A 16,976-nucleotide genomic window follows, 5' to 3' on the forward strand; every position below is an offset into this window, starting at 1 on the left:
TTTTTTAGCACTCTCAGCTTTATTTATTGGAGTAGCACTGTGGGTTTGAGTTTGATTTTGGGGTGTTTTGGGGCTTTTCTTCTATAGCTTTTATTTCCTGATTCATCTTATGATTCCATGATCTTGGTCAGCAAATGACTAGAAAGTAAAGAGAGGTTTGAATAGGTGGAAGCTCACCTCTTTCCCTGTGCCTTCAGGATATACTGGGTGGATGCTCACCTTGATCGCATAGAGAGTTGTGACCTCAACGGGAAGCTACGACAAGTGTTGGTCAGCCACGTGTCACATCCCTTTGCTCTGACACAGGTGAGAAGATTTTTCTGCTGCCACCATTCTCCCTGGTGTGTTGATGAGTTTGTACAGTGGAGTTTGGGAACAGGGAAGTGTTACAGTCTGAGGAAACCAAGATGGCTGAGGGGATAATACTTAAATCTTCTCTGGAGCTAACAAAGGAAGTTTGTCTGAACTGTGGGGTGTAGACAGTCATCTTCTTTACAATAAGAGGGTAAGGGTTTGGAAAGGCCTTTGTTTTGGGCCTTCTGCCACTGGGATGTGTTTTTTATGGATACCTTGTGTCTATATGACTAAATATGCTAATAATGGCTGTGATTTTTCTTTGCTGTCTCCCTGAGCAGCAGGACAGATGGATATACTGGACTGACTGGCAAACGAAATCTATCCAGAGAGTGGACAAATACTCTGGGCGGAACAAAGAGACGGTCCTAGCCAATGTTGAGGGATTGATGGATATCATTGTGGTTTCTCCTCAGAGACAGACAGGTAAATATAAGGACCTTGATTCAGGCAAATTCTGATTGTAGACCAAAAGAACTCTAGAACCACCGCACTGTTGTGGATGTCAAGTAAGGACAACATCCTTTTTTATGCTCAAACTATTCACACATCTTCCCTTAGCTCATTCCTTGTCTGCCTGTGACTTTTCAGTGAAGTACATCTTAAAGGTTTTCTGTTAAAGCTTTGATTAGCAAATATTACTTTCTTGTTGTTCACCCAACATTGTGTTAAAGCAGAAGAATGTGAGGTTTTGGGTTTTATTTTTTTGTTTTTTTTTTAATCTCTGCAACTGTGTTGTCGGGGCTTCTGTCTAAAGATTTCCAGTACCTTCCTTTCAAGATTGCCCTAATCCAATTCAGTGTTTGGCTATTGTCATCTCTTTTAGCAATCAGATGATGGGCAGGGCATATGCCAAAAACAAAATAACTTGCTGGATTTCTAAGAAGTATTTCTGGCTAAACAGCAAAGAAGGTTGTTGCTCTGAGCCCCTTTTTGTTCAGATGTAACATATTTAGAAGATTGTTTGTTCTTTCCAGGTAGTAATGCTTGTGGAGTGAACAATGGAGGCTGCACTCACCTCTGCTTTGCCAGGGCTTCTGACTTTGTCTGTGCGTGTCCGGATGAGCCAGATGGGCGGCCCTGTTCTACGAGTGAGTTTACTGAGTGTCAATTGGGTAGTAGCTTCCATAAGTGAGCCACTGCTGCTGCTTATGCAGTGGCAACCAGAGCAGATGTGGCTCTCCGGTGTGTAGATCTTATGCAGTCATATATTGGAACTGAGGCCAGTGGTTGGGAGTAAGCCTCTTTGTCCTTTCTGCTGACAGACTGGGTTTGAGGTGGGAAGGCTGCTCATATAAGCTATAGAGAGTTTTGGAAATGGCCTATCAGACTTGTTTATCTGTCCCACAAAGTTGGAGTCCTGCTTATTTTTCTCTCTTGTTCTAGTTCCTGGTGTGGTGCCCCCTGGTCCAGAACCAACCAGTGTAAGTGAGAGAAGTCAAACACCACCTGGCAGACTAGGTACTTCAACAACCAAGCCTCTCACATCTCTGGAAACAGTGGAAGGAAAGTAAGTGTTCTTGTTCCCTTGGAATTGGGGTGGGAAAGTCCCAGCTTTTCCAAGGTTCTACATGAAAGCCCCCTCTGGTTACAATCATCCATATATATCTATCCCTAGCCAAAACAGGATATTCCAGCTCCTGATTTCACATTCTTAATGAATGAAACTATTATGACAAAGATGCAGTTGAGACGGCAAAGAGCCATTGTTGAGATGGCAAGAAACAGCTGGAGATCCTTTCTGTCCGTGTTGTTGAAATATGTGTGTGGGCTGACTGTACTGAAGTGTTAAAATCCACCTTTAGCTGATGTGTCATAACTTGATTGATTTTTGAATCTCCTAATTTTGAGAACCTATTTCTGAGAGGAGGACAGAGGAGTCTGTTGCTTCAATTCACTGAAACATCTCAGACTAGACCCACATGGCTGAGGAAATGGTTCTGCCCTGGGAAGGGGATAGCTTGCTTGGGGCAGAACAGAATCTTTGCAGCTCTAACATTTAATTTACAGTGCAAGTAGTTAAGAGACTCTTTTCTGCTAATTCCCTACAGCCTGCTATTTATACAGCTCAGCAAAAGAGTGGTTCTATAGTATATGGTTGAGTTATTTGCAGAGCAAAACTTGCACTTTGTTGAGTATGATTTATTGGACAGAAATGTCTTCATGCTGACTCTGAGACATTTTGATTTTTGCTTCAGCACTAATGCTGAAATTTGTTTCCTGGAAGATATGAGTACATCTGTGTACCTGAGAGGCAAATCTAGAATGAATTGGATATAAAGATACTGCTAACCAATAATTGATATATCCGTGCACACCACCTGTATGTATAGTTGTCTCTTCTCTGGATGCAGAATACTGAGAAAGAAAAAGGAAGACCTGTGTTTTTTAACTGGAAAGGGAAGGTGCTAGCCCATTCCATCCTGTTTTTTGAGACCTTTGTTACTGTTGATTCTACTTCTAGTAAATAACTGTCCTTTTGTCATTCAGCTGCTCTGACAAAGATGCCAGGCAAGGCTTGTGTACTCGTGCCAACGAGGCGGTGTTGGCCACCATGGGTGAGTTGCTTTTCTTTAACTCTTCTCCACCAGAGTTGTTCCTCCAGATGTGCTCAGGCATTCCAGTCCATAGGTCTGAAACTGAAATTTCTGAAATTCAGACTTAAATTACTCCAACGCCCTCTGAGTAGAGCAAAATGCCTCTGTAGACATTCATTAACCTAGATAGGGACTTTTCCAAGTGACTCCTTGGTCTGAAGAATTGATCTGTTTTCTTTCATCCTATACCTCATCCACTGGGCTCTTCCCATTAATAGTACTCTATTTCACTGTCCCCTTTGTGTTTAGTTGAAGGTGGTTGACTGTAGTAATTGCTTCCCAATGCAGGAGTAACCTGTCAGCAAGTAACCTGTCATGTAACTCCTCCATTACAACCCCATTACAAAGATCTTGACACTTATTGATTTGCTGGGGCCTGGGTGGGAGGAAAGTTGACCATATGTTTGTTTCATATGAAGCCAAAGAAAACCCTTTGCTAAACATTAATGTGCTGATGTTTTAGTTTACATACTTCTGTATGGGTAAAGCCCCAGCATCAGGCATTACACCAAGGTCAGTATTATCCAGTGAAATATAAAAGTACATAAATTACCCTTGATATTCACTTTCAGGAGAAGGACTGCATGTCAGCTACATTATTGGAGGTCTTCTCAGCATCTTGTTTATTTTGCTGCTTATTGCTGCTTTAATTATATACAGGTAAGTGATCTTTTTTTCCTCTTCTGCCCAATTGTAAACTCTTGCATTGTAGAAGGAAGTCTCTGAAAGCACTAAATCTTTCTTTATTTTCATTTACAGTCCTTTTTTCCTTCATTGGAAGGAGTGCTTGATGATTTTATTTGCAAGGTTTTAGTCCTGTGCCTCTAAAGTGTTTGCAATGCAGTTCTACTATTTGAAACCTTATTGGCTGAATTTTCTGCAGAGAGCTTATGAGTTATGGACAGGAATGTGAGATAATTCATATCTCAGTAAATGTATGAGCTCATGTGCTTTCTGACAGATAACTTCACCAGTTACTGCCATGATAGCTTTTGTGATTACATGGCAGTGCCTTGCTGTACTGCTAGCTAGTAAATGGACTCATAGCTGAAGAGCCAGGTGAAGCCAGAATTCTCTCTTTGGAGGACAGTGGAGATGGCTGAAGCCATTCACTTGCTGAGCACTCAGGAACTTTGGATCCTGGCAGTGGGTTCCTGTGACTTTTCTGACAGCTCTCTCCCTCTAGGCATAATAAGTCCAAGTTTACGGACCCTGGCTTGGGGAACCTAACCTACAGTAATCCTTCATATCGGACATCTACCCAGGAGGTGAAGATTGAATCCATTCCCAAACCAACCATGTACAACCAGCTGTGCTACAAGAAGGAGGTAAGAACTGCTGCTAAGACATGGAAGCCCAGCCCAAGCTGCTGTTGAGTATCACAGGCCTCACTAGGTGGAAGGATTGCAACTTGTGAGCATTTACCTATAGGACACAGAAGGACAGCTTCAGTGTATTGCTCAGACTGCTATGGACATCAGCCAGCAACACTTCTTCACTAGTGAGCTGTAGTGAATTTGACCTGTCTTTAGTTCTCTGCTTCTTACCCACTCCCACAGTGTCTTGTATTTCATTTGCATTGAGTGCTGGCCCTCGAAAGTGCATGAGCCAATTGAAATTATCTTCCTTGGATACAGGTCCTGGTTAGTGACTTGCACCAAGGTTGCTTTGGACAATCACCAGGGGAACCAGGCAGCCAGAAGGGATTTGGTAACAAGAAAATGGCTCCTGGCTGTGCACAGCCTGAAAAGGGTGGGATAGGGGAAAAAAATAGAGCCCTTATTAAATAGAGCATTTTAAAGGCCCTTCAGAGGTCCGTACTTTGTGCCACATGATGGAGAGAGTTTAATATGATATCTTGCAGCACTTAGTTTCTCATCTCTTTTCTCCTCAGAAGCTTTCTTATCACTCAGATAGCTTCTCATCTTCCCTGTTCTGATTTCCGTCCACATCCTCACGTCAGGTATCACTGCTCTGTGTGTTTGATCCTGCCTCCCTCACTCAAGCTCTGTTGTGTGGCTCAAGCGCTGTCTGTACTAATTGCTCTTTCTTGGTTTCCTCCCCTGCTTTTATGTCCTTAAACTAGCTCTACTGTCTGTCAGGAACATGCAAGTAATTTTCTGTGGCAGATTGTTTGGTCTGGGCTTTGGCTACTCATACTCACTGATATTTTGAACAGGCAGCTTCTGTTAGGACAGTTTGTGATTATCTGTTAGATTACTTGGTTCCTCTGGCAGGGATCACAGACTTACACAGGGGAAAGTTCTCCCTTACTGTTTTTCAAAGGTACTATCCAATAGATTCCCCAAATCTTCAAGCCATTTTAGCTTTATCTATTAAGGATAAGCCAGGATTATTTATCTGGGAATCTAAATGCTTTCCATTTTCCCTTAATTCTGATGCTCCTTGATATACTCAGATGTATATTTCCCCACTGCCTCTACTTTCTCCTCAGGGATAGATCAAGTGCTCCTTATTTCACAGTGAGCCAAGTTAGATTTCACTATTTTAATCTCAGTGTGGTCCCTTTTGCCTCTGATAATTTTTGTTGATTCCCTATAATCTCCTTCCCCTCTGCTGCTGTGAGACTTGGACTCAACAGTGGTATTCCAGCTATGAGAGGTGAATCTAGAATGACTCAGATGTAAAGATTTGCAAACCTTGAACTGATCTCCTGTCTACTTTTACCATGAGCTTTTCTGTCTGTTTCTGCTTCCCATTTTGTTTGGTGGGGTTTTTTTCCTTCCTTTTTAGGTTCAGTGTTCTTACTTTCTTCTGTCAGGGAATATGTACAGTTGAATGAGAAGAGCAGCCTCATCCTCATTCTGCTTCCACAACTGAAGAATCAGGGAGTTTGGAATGAGAGCCCTTGCAGGGAGGACTCATCTGGGGGTGGTAAAGAACTAAAGGAAGCTTAAAATGGGTTCTGTCATTGTGGCAGTTAAAGCCAGTGGCTGTTTACATGGAGGTCCAGCTCTTTGTCTGCTTCCCTGTCGTTATTCCAGCTCTGCATTGCTCTTTGCCATAGTTTTCCATAGACGTATTTTTTTCATTCATCTGTCTTCTCCCTAGACTGGTCCTGACCACAGCTACACTAAGGAGAAGATCAAGATTGTGGAGGGAATATGCCTTTTGTCCAGTGACGATTCTGAATGGGATGACCTGAAGCAGATTCGGAGCTCCCGCGGAGGGATCCTCCGGGACCACGTCTGCATGAAGACAGATACAGTCTCTATCCAGGCTAGTTCTGGGTCACTGGATGACACCGAAACGGAGCAGCTGCTACAGGAAGAACAGTCTGAATGCAGCAGTGTTAACACAGCAGCAGCCACTCCTGAGCGGCGGGGCTCACTCCCAGACACAGGCTGGAAACACCAACGCAAGCCCTCCACAGAGAGTGAGGTCTAAAGTACACATGACTTTGGGAACAGTCATACCCGCCCTACCCTCTGCTCTGCACAGAAAAGACAGACTCTGCCTGCCTGGCGAGGAGGGGCACAGAGAACAGCCTCTCTTGCAAGGGGCCTGAGACTGAGACTGCCTTTCAGCATGGCACCTGGGCAGCTGTGTTGTTGTGTCTGGAGAAGGAGGATGGGTGGGTTGGTTGGAACCCAGAAACCCTTTTGACTCATTTTCACTGTCTGTGGTTTATTTATATGTTCCCTTTTCCTGGAAGTTGCCGCATTAACTTTTGCAGTGACTCGTCTGGCCTGAATCTGGTTCAGTGTCTGTTCCCTGGCAACCTGCAAGTCCTGTGCCATCCAGCTCACGGTCAATGCCCATGAAGAGAGCAGAGCTGTCTCATTGCTGGCTCCTGGTCACAGAAGTACCCCTAGTTATTCCAGCACTAGCAGCACTCTTTGAGGCTTTGTGTTGAGGGGTCTCTGACATGAGAGAGGTCTTTTATAGATGGGATATACTTTGGGGCTCAAGAGGACACTGACACAGCATCAGGTCACCTTGTAAAGGCATAAAGAGGAGATAACCACAGCTGCCGAGACTCACTTCATGAGAGCATCACTGCTTACTTTCATATCTGCTACTAAAAACTTTAAGGAATGCTCAGATGGGAGCACTGTGTCTGTTGCTGGCAGTGGACACTGCTCCTGTTCTCCCCTTTCCCATTAAAACATGTTTCTACTCTGGAAAAACAAGAGTCAGCAAATGCCCCTTTCAGAACTGTTCCTGTGGGTACTGGAGTCTGAGTGCTGGACTTGAGACAAGAAGAAATTGGTGTTTTACTTAGCTCTACAGGGCTAATGGGGGGAAATGGGTCTCAGCAAGACCTAAATTTTACTGATCTTTGCATAACTGATACATAAAAAATGAAAAAGAAAATTTGCTAGGTCCCCACTAGTTCCAATTCTGTAAGGTCCCAATTATTTTGGCCTTTAGGACCCTTGATTACCATAATAAGGGAAAAGAGATAATTCCTAGGTCAAGTCTTTCCCAGGGGAATGCTCAGTGCTGACGGTTGGGAACTGCTTTATTACTAGGCTGAGCCCATTTGACCTAGAATGGGAGACAGTAATCAGGGAGCTGCAAAGGCCATTCTAAGTAGTTGTTTATCAGACAGAATTGCACTTTAAATTCTTCTGTTTCCACTAAATAGCTCTCATTGCCAAATAATTTTTCCCATCAGCTGCATGAGCTTCAGTTCTCTCGCCTCCAAGACTCTTACCCTTTAGGGAATGTCATCCTACCCTTGCAGCCAAAACCCAGCAGCATTTGGAGCTGGGTCTTGCATGCTCCCAAGGACTATTGCCACCTCTTCATACTCTCTTGTCATCTGTTTGTTCAAAAAGAAAAAAGAGAAAATATTGCTTGACACTTTTCCAAAAACAAAATTTATATTAACCCCTCAAATCATATGGTAAAATATTAAGCATTAAGCCAGATCCTTGGAAGCAGAACTTCCCAGTGAAGAATTTCTCACTGCAAACTTTGTAACCTCTTTTATCACATGGGAAGAGGTCAAGTACATTCCCATCCATGGTGTAAAGAGAACAAAACATACACTGGGGTATGGTTCAGAGGTAGGGGGAGGGTACAACTCCCATGCAATATTTTTTTCAGCTGATTAAAAAGAAGAATCATCCTACTCTGCTTGAACCTTGTTTATATGCTAACAGTCCTGCTACCCCTGAAAAACACCACAGTTGCCAATAGTTTGCCTGTACTTTTCACAGTAGAGGTAGCTTTGTAGATAGGGGAAGATTGCAGCTTCGACCTGGCTAGGTGGCTTGAGACTCTGTCCCTAACTGCACCATTGGGCTGACTGGTGTATATTCCTGTGGAAAATGAACTGGAGCTAAGGCTTGGATTTCCCTGTGTAATGTGGGACTCTTCCCTACTCCCAGAGGGATTTTTTTTTTAATTAGATTTTTATTTAATTATTTATTTGTTTGACTCCAGCCTTGGAAGCATTGATTTTGTTGGGCAGAGGCACTTTTGGATTGAGGTGTGGACTTGACTGGTCTCTGAGAAAGGAGTGCATATCACTGACACGGACGCTGCCCATCTAAGCCACTTCACGCAGGGACAACACCAGAGGACTCAAGCATAAGCAGAAGAATCAAATCATGAGCAGAAACCATGTATAGGGACAGGGGCATCAGGGCTGGGAGTGGGGACATGGGGAAGGAAGGCTCTGACCTGTAGGACCTCAGGGTTTCTTTGGGTTTTGGAATGGGTTGTTCTTTTTTTCTCCCAGTAGCTTATATGACCATGCACCAAAATCCTGAGGTGGGACAGGGGTGAAGGGAAACATCTGCCCAGACCTGTTCTTAAGATTAAGTCAGCCTGTCAAAGTAACTGCTGTCCAAGTCACAGGTGTGGAAGGGAAGGGAAGAACACAGTCAGTCTTCTCAACAACTCATGGTGTTTGTGAACTCCACCTTGATCAATGTTCTCTGCTGCTTCTTAGGAGAGACCCTGCACACTCCAGCCTAACAACCTTTCATGACTGCTCTCTGCTCCCTTCCTCAAATGATTATGGTGAAAAGGAACAATAAAATGTCACACAGCCTCCTCTACCAGAGAGGTGGGCAGAAATTCGTGTCTTTTTTCTAGAGACAGCCCCAGTGAGATGCTGCCTTGGGGATGCATCATGGTTCCCATTCCGGGGAAGAGAAGACCCTCGTTGCACTTAGGATGTTAAGAATGTAGAAAGGCTACTGGAGGATGATCTCTTGAGCACTGATTTACTATGTAAAAAGCAAACCTCTCTCCTGTCTGTCCTGAGCTAACGTCAGTGATTTCCGCGTGTTCCTGTGTAATGGTTTTAACGTTACTCACTGGAGACATTGGATTTTCTGGAGTTATTTAACCACTGTGTTCAATATTTTAGGGGTTGATGATAATTTAATATAAATTTAGCTTTTCTTAACCACTCTGCCTGGCTTTTGGTTGTGAATCATGCATGTTCTTTGGACTCTCCTTTGAATGAGGAACTCCCAAACCTGTCAGACAGGACCTCAACTTTGCTTTATTTGAGAGGAGCAAGAAGACAGGAAGAGATTTGGGTTTGTAGAAACCTGATTGTAGCACACACTGTACCCCTTTGATTTTGAATCAAGGGCCCAATATCTACAGTCACTTCTGCAGATTCTTTCACACACATAATACCTCTCACTCTGCCCCACCTTGCATTTTCACCCCCTCTTTAACATGGGAACAGCAGAAGGGGCTGTTCATATTAGGACTGTAGAGTTCTCAAGCCTCTGCCGAGCGGAAAATAAAGTTCTGAAGAAGAGCTGGTTTTTCTTTCTGCAGGGGGTTTTGTTTAAGCTTCTGTTGGCTTTTATTTATAACCAAGAGTTTAAATAGTGCCAAAGGCTGAGTAATGAATGAAACATCCATTAATAACTGACACTACAGTACTGATGCTAGTCTTGTAACACATTCTGTCCCTTTCTGATGAAAGAACTACCTAAAACATTTAAAACAACTGTATTTCTGCTCATTTCACAATTGAAGCACTGTGTAGAAGCCATTTCAATCAGGTCATGAAAAAATTGCCTCTCTTCCAAAAAACTGATGGTGCTCACATGGCACGGTGGGGAGAGGGCAGTGTAAGATTAATTGCAGTTGTGTGCATGGCATTCTGGCATCCCTTGTCTTCGATTCTGATTACCCATAAAAAATTTCCTTCAATTTTTAAAGCTGAAGTGAAGGAACAAACGAGAGAAAACACACTGTGCTCCAAAACCAGTTCACAGAATGGGTCGGGGTGGAGAGGACACTGTGGGTCACCTGAGCCAACCTCCCTGATCAAGCAGGGTCACTCCAGAGCACATGGCACAGGACAGTGTCCAGACAAATGCTGTGATCTCTAGTGAGGGAGACTCCACAACTTCTCTGGGCCCTCTCCCAGTGCACGGTCAGCCACACAGTAAAGAAGTTCCTCCTATTCCTGTGGAATTTTCTGTGCATCAGTTTCTGCCCGTTTTCTCTTGTCTTATTGCTGGGCACCACGGAGCAGAGCCTTCTGACACCTCTTCAGATACTGACAGACATTGGTGAGGTCCCCTCTCAGTCGTTTCTTGAGTTGCTGCTTTACAAACTCACTGACCATAAAGACAGGGCCTATTGCTCTGTAACAGGATCTTCTCTAGAGCCGAATCCATCAGCTGCGACATGCTTTAGCCCTTTGCCGGCGGGTCCCGCGGTCTGAGCCGGCTGCCTTAGGACCTGCGCCTCTCGCCAGGCGCTGCTCCGGCCGTAGAGGGCCCGGCGGCCCCCTCCTGCATCCCCCATGGGGACACGGCGGCGGCCGAGAGGGCGGACGGGCGCGTCTCGGTAGCAGCCGAGCGGGGGGCGCGCGGTGCCGCTGGAGCGGCCCGCGGCGGTGCGCGCTCCCGATGGCCCCGCCGCTGGTTCGGGAGCGCGCGGAGAGCACGCGCTGCGGCTGCCGGATTCAAACGGGCCAATGAGAGGCGCGGGCGCGAGCGCGGGCGGGGCCGGCAGCGGCCAATGGGCGCGGCGGACACTGGGAGGTGCGGGCGGTGCTGGCGATTTCAAACCCCGCCGAGCAGCCGCCGGACCGTCACCGGCCCGACCCGCCGGGCCCAGGTGAGACCCGCCGGCCTTGTCCCTGCCCCGGTGAGCTGCGGCCCCTTCGCCGTCGGCTCTCCGCGCCCGTGGGAGGGTGGCTAGGCCTGCCTCCGCCGCCAGGCCCGAGCCTCCCCGTTTCTCCCGGGAACCGTGTGGAGGCGTAGTCCCAGCGGTGCGACATCTCCCCGCGGAGATGGCCCGGGCCCGCGGGCTGCGGCGGCATCCGTCCGCAGAGCCCGGCGGCGTGAGGATTGCGGCTGGTAGCAGAGAGAGGCCGCGGCCTGTACCGCGCCGCGCCGCGGAGGTGCAGCTCGCTCAGCCGCCCGCCAGCCGGGGGGCGATGGGGCCGCTGGGAGCCGCAGGCTCGGCCGCCTCCGTCCGTTGTGGGCCTGGGGCTGCTGCTGGGCGCCCTCCGTGGGAGGCGGCCGGGATGGTGGGCCTGGGAGCCGCCGGGGGAACGGGGCACTTCTGTCCCTGAGGCTGCGTGCAGGATCGGTTCCCCCTCTAGAATGTCCTTAGCAAAGCGTTCTCTGGGGTAATTGTAGTTCTAGAACTACAACTGGCGTGAGCTCATCTTTTATTTCTGCAGCTCTGTTGTTGGGTGCGAGTGTTAAGATTGCCAGAGCCCCTCCAGGAGGTGCTTCCTGTTGAATCCTCTCTAGTATATGCGAAGAAGAGCTGGATAGAAGTGTGTGTCCCATGCTTCTGCACGCACACTTTTCCTGCATTTCATTTGATTTTGTTTCTGAAACAGGTAGTCCTGTGATTCTTCCAAAGACAGTACTTTTCAGGTTGTTGTGCAGAGTATTTTTCTCCTGAATCTAGAAGTTTTGGGTTGGAAGACAGACTGAGGAATGACACCTCTGTGTGCCTTAAGCAAATCAGAATTCTGTTCTAAGAATAAAAAAAAAATTAAAAATCATATGTGCTACAGTTTTCTAACTGATTTGTGTTTGCTGTGTGTGATCTATCTGGTTATTCTGCAGTTTTTACTTTTTGCTGATTTTAGTGTTTGATTTACTGCTGAACTGCAGTGCAGTTCAAGTTGCCTTGTACAGGTGAGAAGGGGATGAGTAGTTGTTGGGATGTTGAGCTACCAGCAATGGGAGCCCTTCCTAATGTATTACTCTTGTATCAACTAAAGTGTTGCTGTAGGCTTTCAGTGAATCTAGTAGTTTGAAACTGTAAAGCTGCTAAGTTCAGAATCCATGGAGTCTTGAATATTGGCATATTCTAAAGGTGTACTCACAAAAGTCTGTTATTAAAACTTTGAGAAAGGTTCACCTCAGAAAGTAGAATGATTGAGTGCAAATTGCCTGTATAGTTTTGACTCTAGTGTCTAACATCAGATCAGTTGTTTGTACAAAATTTAGAATTTGGTTTGGTTTTCTTGCCTCAGGCTTGGCCTTTCTTTAAACTTCGCTGTTTTGGTATCTTCCCTTCATATTGAACTTTCTGATTCACCGTTTGGTTTTTTTCCTACTTCAAGAATTGTGGTAGGGCTAAGCCTTATAAGCAACATTGGGAGAGTGATATATCAAAGCAGAATCGCTGGCAAATGGCCTTCAGGTACAACAGACTGTTTCTGAACAAATGGTTGCAGATGTATTGAAATTCTCAAAAACACAAAGTTGGGTACGTTAATTAGGTGACCTGCTATAGGAGAAATTATGTGACAACTTCACAAAAAGAAATTTGAATTTTAGAAGTATGGGGGTTATTCAGACTGCTTTAGATCTATATTGATGGAAGGTTCCTCCCTTGGTGTTGTAATGTGAAAAAGGGAATGCATGGTGATGGAACATGATTCCTGGTTCTTGTACACATAGGACTTGTATTTTGTCAGACTTAACTTTCATGCTGGCTCTGGTCCTTCCCCTTGTATGGGTCAGTTATGTAAGCTGGGCCTCTGCCTCTGAAAACTTAGTTTGCCACGGTGGGTCTGTGCTCTCATACCAAAGTCTGCTAAAATGGGAAGATCTTGTTCCTATTTAATAGTCGATGCAGGAAACCTGAATTTCAGTGTAATGTTATAAATGGTTTCACTCAGTGTGTTTGGTGATAAATATACAGCAGAAAAGCACTTAGCATGTTGTATGCTTCTTCAGTCAATCGTTTTGGGGTTTTTTTTGCTACCCAGTTGTCATCTGCAAATGCAGCACTTCTGTTTGCCTCTTCTTATATATGACTAAAGCACATCTTAAACAGTACATCCAATTAGAAACTGCTCTGAATATTTTGTGGAGTAGAAATAACTATCTTAATTATCTAATTTGGAGGATTTTGTTGTGAAGGATGCGTGACTGGAAGGACACTTGAAAGATGTAAGTGCTTGCAAACCTTTAATTAAGGTTTTCAAAGTCACGGTCAGTGTTCATCTGGTTCTCTTTTTTCCCATTCCTACCTCTCCTCTGTTTCCCATTACCAGCAGCTGTCCTTATATGGTTTATAAAAGAAATATATAAACTTGTATTGCTAATTTGTTTGTAAACTATTTAATGTAAGTGGTTTGTCAAGTCTGCCGTAATAGGATGGCATTAAAGCCATTTGCATCTGTAGCAGAATGGTTGGTTCAAGACAACATAGTCCAAGACTAATATGGTGTAGCTTTGCTGATGCTTTGTTGTAGACTGTTCCCAGTGGTTCATGTTATATGGGTGGAGTTCTGAAGTGACATTGAAAAGCCTTGTACCCTTTTGTTTAAACTAACTATTGCCTTGCACCGGGCAGTGTTGCTCTGGCTTGTTTGAATAAAGTGTCTCTTGACCTGAGCACTTGTACATTGTCTGGAGTTGTCTCTGACAGCTCGGTTGCTGCCAATGTCAGATGTTGAAAAGCAGAAGCTGCTGTGCGTGTTTGTGCCGTTCTGCTGCAGGGGTAGAGTGAGGTGGTAGGAAAAGTTACTTGGGCAATTCAGTGGGAAGCATGGCTGGTGCTAGCGGTGCCTGGAAAAGGCATCTTTATTCAGCTAGCTAGAAAGATGGCCGGAGAAATACAGCCTTACATCACATGGCTTGATGCTCTTCTGAGGAGGAAGCAAGTGACACCCAGTTACCACCATACCAGCTTCTTCAGTTGCTATTGTCGCTATAGAAAAGGCATCTCAAAATGTCAGACGATGGGTTAGAGAGATTGCTGATGAATCAGCTCCACCAGAGCGCTGTCATTACACATCTTGCAGCAGCATGAAATGCGGGGATGGTATGGTGCCAGGCTCTTCGTTCGTACCTCCTTTGAAGGCACTGTTTCTCCTTCCCCACGGCTGGCCTTGTTCCTGCTGTCGGGTTTCAGAACCGCTCCCTCCTTCAATTAGGGATTGCTGGATGATTGGTGGCCTGGGATAATGTCTGCTGCATGCTGGGCTATGACCGCAGCTCCCTCTGTTAGAGCAGTAATTGTTCTGACGGGCATGGGCGTTCGGGGTATGACTCATGAGGCCAGCAGGCCTGGCGGGCCAAGCTGCTCGCTGGTCGCCGGCCCGGCGGCCCCTTCTTTGCCGAGAGGCGGCACCGCGGCCGCCGGCAGGGCCGAGCAGCGCCTGCTGCCTCTCGCCCGGCCCCGCGGGGGCGGCTCGGCGGCGGCGTGAAGGGAGCGCGATGTGCCCGGGGCTGCTGCGGGGTCAGCGCGGCGGGGCCGCCGCTCCCCTGCCCTGCCCTGCCCGCCTTTGTCTGGCCCCGGCGCGGGCCGGCTCCCGCCCAGGTGCGGCCGCGGCGCCCCGAGCCCCGCCCGCGGCGGGGAGGGGCTCGTCCCGGTCCGCCCGCGGTTCCCGCCCGCTGCTGCCGGGAGCCGGCCCGGAGCTGTCAGGGTGAGTGTCCGGCCAGGCCCGGCCGAGCCGCGGGCGGTGCGCGGCGGCGCTGCCAGGGCCCGGCCGTGGGGCGGGGGCGGCGGGCACAGACAATGCCGGGCGGGCGGCCTGCTCGCCGTGCCCGGCCGCGGCCTGCGGCCACACGCCCGCGGAGTGGGAAACGCCGCCGGGCTGCGGGGACGCCTCGGGGGCTGCGGGCAGACGTGGAGGGGGTGTTCTTCTGGAAGGTGCTGGGGATGGCGGGGGCGCCGCTAGTTGCAGAAGGAAGCCGTGCTGGAGGGAGCTTCCCTTGGAGAAGGAGGGAGCTAGTGATGTCTCCGCGGGAGCCTTCCTTCATCAGCAGTTCCGGCCGTCCTTTTAAAGAAAATCACATGGGCCTTTTCATGCCTGAGCTCCGTAAAACCTCTTGAGGGGTGGGGGCCTTTGCAGCTTACAAGCACAGTCCCACTGACATCTTTCACTCCCAACTGTCCACCCTTAGAATTATGTCAGTACATGCCTATGCACTTGCCCGTGTGTTGCCCTTTTCCCTTTTGCCCTTCTCTCCTCCCTAAGACTGGCTTCACTCCAGGTTTACCCATGCAGTTACAAATTGCTTTTGGTCTTAGCTGTAACAAACACAAGGTCAGTTTATTTTGCATTGTCTCTGTTTTATATGAATGGAAAAGAATGGCCCTGGTTATTTTCAGAGGCCATGTATTAAAATGTGTTTTTCCAGAAAAATTAAGTATTTGTATATCTTACCAGTAGCTTGTCATTTGTGCTATTAAAATTTCACTGTGGTGAGTTAGGGCATGCAAATTAAAGCAGGCAAGAGAGAATTTAATGCTGTTTGCTCTTTAATGCAATTTAGCGTACATTTCTCCTTTTTCTTTTTGTTATTCTGAGGTCTTTCTAATTTCTCATTGGGAGTCTTTGTATCTTGCAACTTATAATTCATCTGTCAACTGAAAATGCCAGCCTTTAAAATTCTATTAAATTTTTATTGCCTACTGTATTATGATTTCTTGGGTCTTCACCATTTTTTCAGAGCCACTTTATGTTGTGTCTAAGGGGAAGGTTTGACTGGCAAATAAAAAAAAAAAAACGCGTGTGACTAAACTTCTAAGAAAGTGAAACTTTGTCCTTTCAGAGCCAAAGAGCAAATGGACCCAAAACTGCCATTAAACAAAAAGACCAAACAATTCCTTCTGCTGAGAAAACTGTGGCTGTACTACCAGAGATCTGCCTGCCAAGAAGTATAGTTTTATCTGAAATGTGACATCCAATTATATGCACTCCAAATTTATGTCCTATTGTATAGGAACATTTCAAACAGATTTTTTCCTTTAAAAATACCTGTCTTGATTTCTCTGAACTTACTCTTGAGTAATGCTTTTGAGGACCTCTCAAAATATGAAAATATTTGATGGTGTTCTTGTGCAACTGTAATATTCAATATGTGAAAGTGAGTAGGGAGAGGTAGACAATCAGTATCAATAAACATCTGGTTTTGTTTAGCATTAAATGGCTTCCTAGTTTGCCATTGTACATCTTCTGTAGAAAACAGGCTGGAAGCTGACACTTCACAATAAAATACAGTGATAGATGATGAATGTATGCTTCAAAAGAAATCACATTTTAGAATGTTAATGATGGAAAGACTTTTCCTTAGCTGCACCCCATACTATAAGCTATGATGTTAATGCGATTCAGCTCTGCAAATTGTAGCAGGAAAAGCATTTATTTAGAAGTTGAGTAAGAGCTGTTCAGAGTAGTTCATGGTGAATCCAAACTTTGGATATTTTCATACTTTCTCACCATCTTTTAATGTGTTGATCCATTTGTTTTCCAAATGTATGTATATTTGTTTGGGAATGCTCACTTTTGTTTTTGAAATTCTTGCATTTGTGCTGCCTTGTAAATGCTTTCCACTCTTGCTGCATTTTGCATGGTCTCCCTTCAAAAGATCCTCTTCTTTCCTTGATGGTCTTCATTTTCTCACTGTTCTGTAATATAAAGCTGCCCTGCCAAGAACTGTCAGGAAAGATTTGTTATTCATCTCCACTCCTGATTTCTTGGGTGACTTGCTTTTGGAAATGTTGCATTGACCACTTTTATGACAAGTGTCTCTCACAAAACCTACTTTGGCAGTTCAGTTGCTTAAGAGGGCTTGTTTTCTGGAT

The 16,976-nt window shown here is 46.0% G+C and overlaps 2 protein-coding genes across 7 annotated transcripts in view; both read left to right on the top strand.

The window, feature by feature from the left end:
* The window catches only part of LRP4 (LDL receptor related protein 4), an 84,524-nt gene extending 75,182 nt beyond the window's left edge, over positions 1–9,342 (top strand). For 2 of the 3 annotated variants that reach the window (XM_059474257.1, XM_059474258.1), the window contains exons 31-38: positions 198–306; positions 636–780; positions 1,332–1,445; positions 1,741–1,864; positions 2,845–2,912; positions 3,524–3,611; positions 4,138–4,279; positions 6,024–9,342. In XM_059474257.1, coding sequence (XP_059330240.1) covers positions 198–306; positions 636–780; positions 1,332–1,445; positions 1,741–1,864; positions 2,845–2,912; positions 3,524–3,611; positions 4,138–4,279; positions 6,024–6,359 — 1,126 coding nt within the window. In that variant the 3' untranslated portion in view covers positions 6,360–9,342. Of the gene's footprint in view, positions 1–197; positions 307–635; positions 781–1,331; positions 1,446–1,740; positions 1,865–2,844; positions 2,913–3,523; positions 3,612–4,137; positions 4,280–4,845; positions 4,915–6,023 lie in introns of all 3 variants that reach the window. The other variant, XM_059474259.1, reaches the window with a different exon arrangement.
* A 1,608-nt stretch (positions 9,343–10,950) lies between these two features.
* CKAP5 (cytoskeleton associated protein 5) overlaps positions 10,951–16,976 on the top strand; it is a 54,144-nt gene continuing 48,118 nt past the window's right edge. For all 4 annotated transcript variants that reach the window (XM_059473718.1, XM_059473719.1, XM_059473720.1 and 1 more), the window contains exon 1: positions 10,951–11,024. The gene's annotated coding sequence lies outside the window, so the exon portion shown is untranslated. The remainder of the gene's footprint in view (positions 11,025–16,976) is intronic.

This window comes from Ammospiza nelsoni, chromosome 6, assembly GCF_027579445.1.
Source record: "Ammospiza nelsoni isolate bAmmNel1 chromosome 6, bAmmNel1.pri, whole genome shotgun sequence".
NCBI lineage: Eukaryota > Metazoa > Chordata > Aves > Passeriformes > Passerellidae > Ammospiza > Ammospiza nelsoni.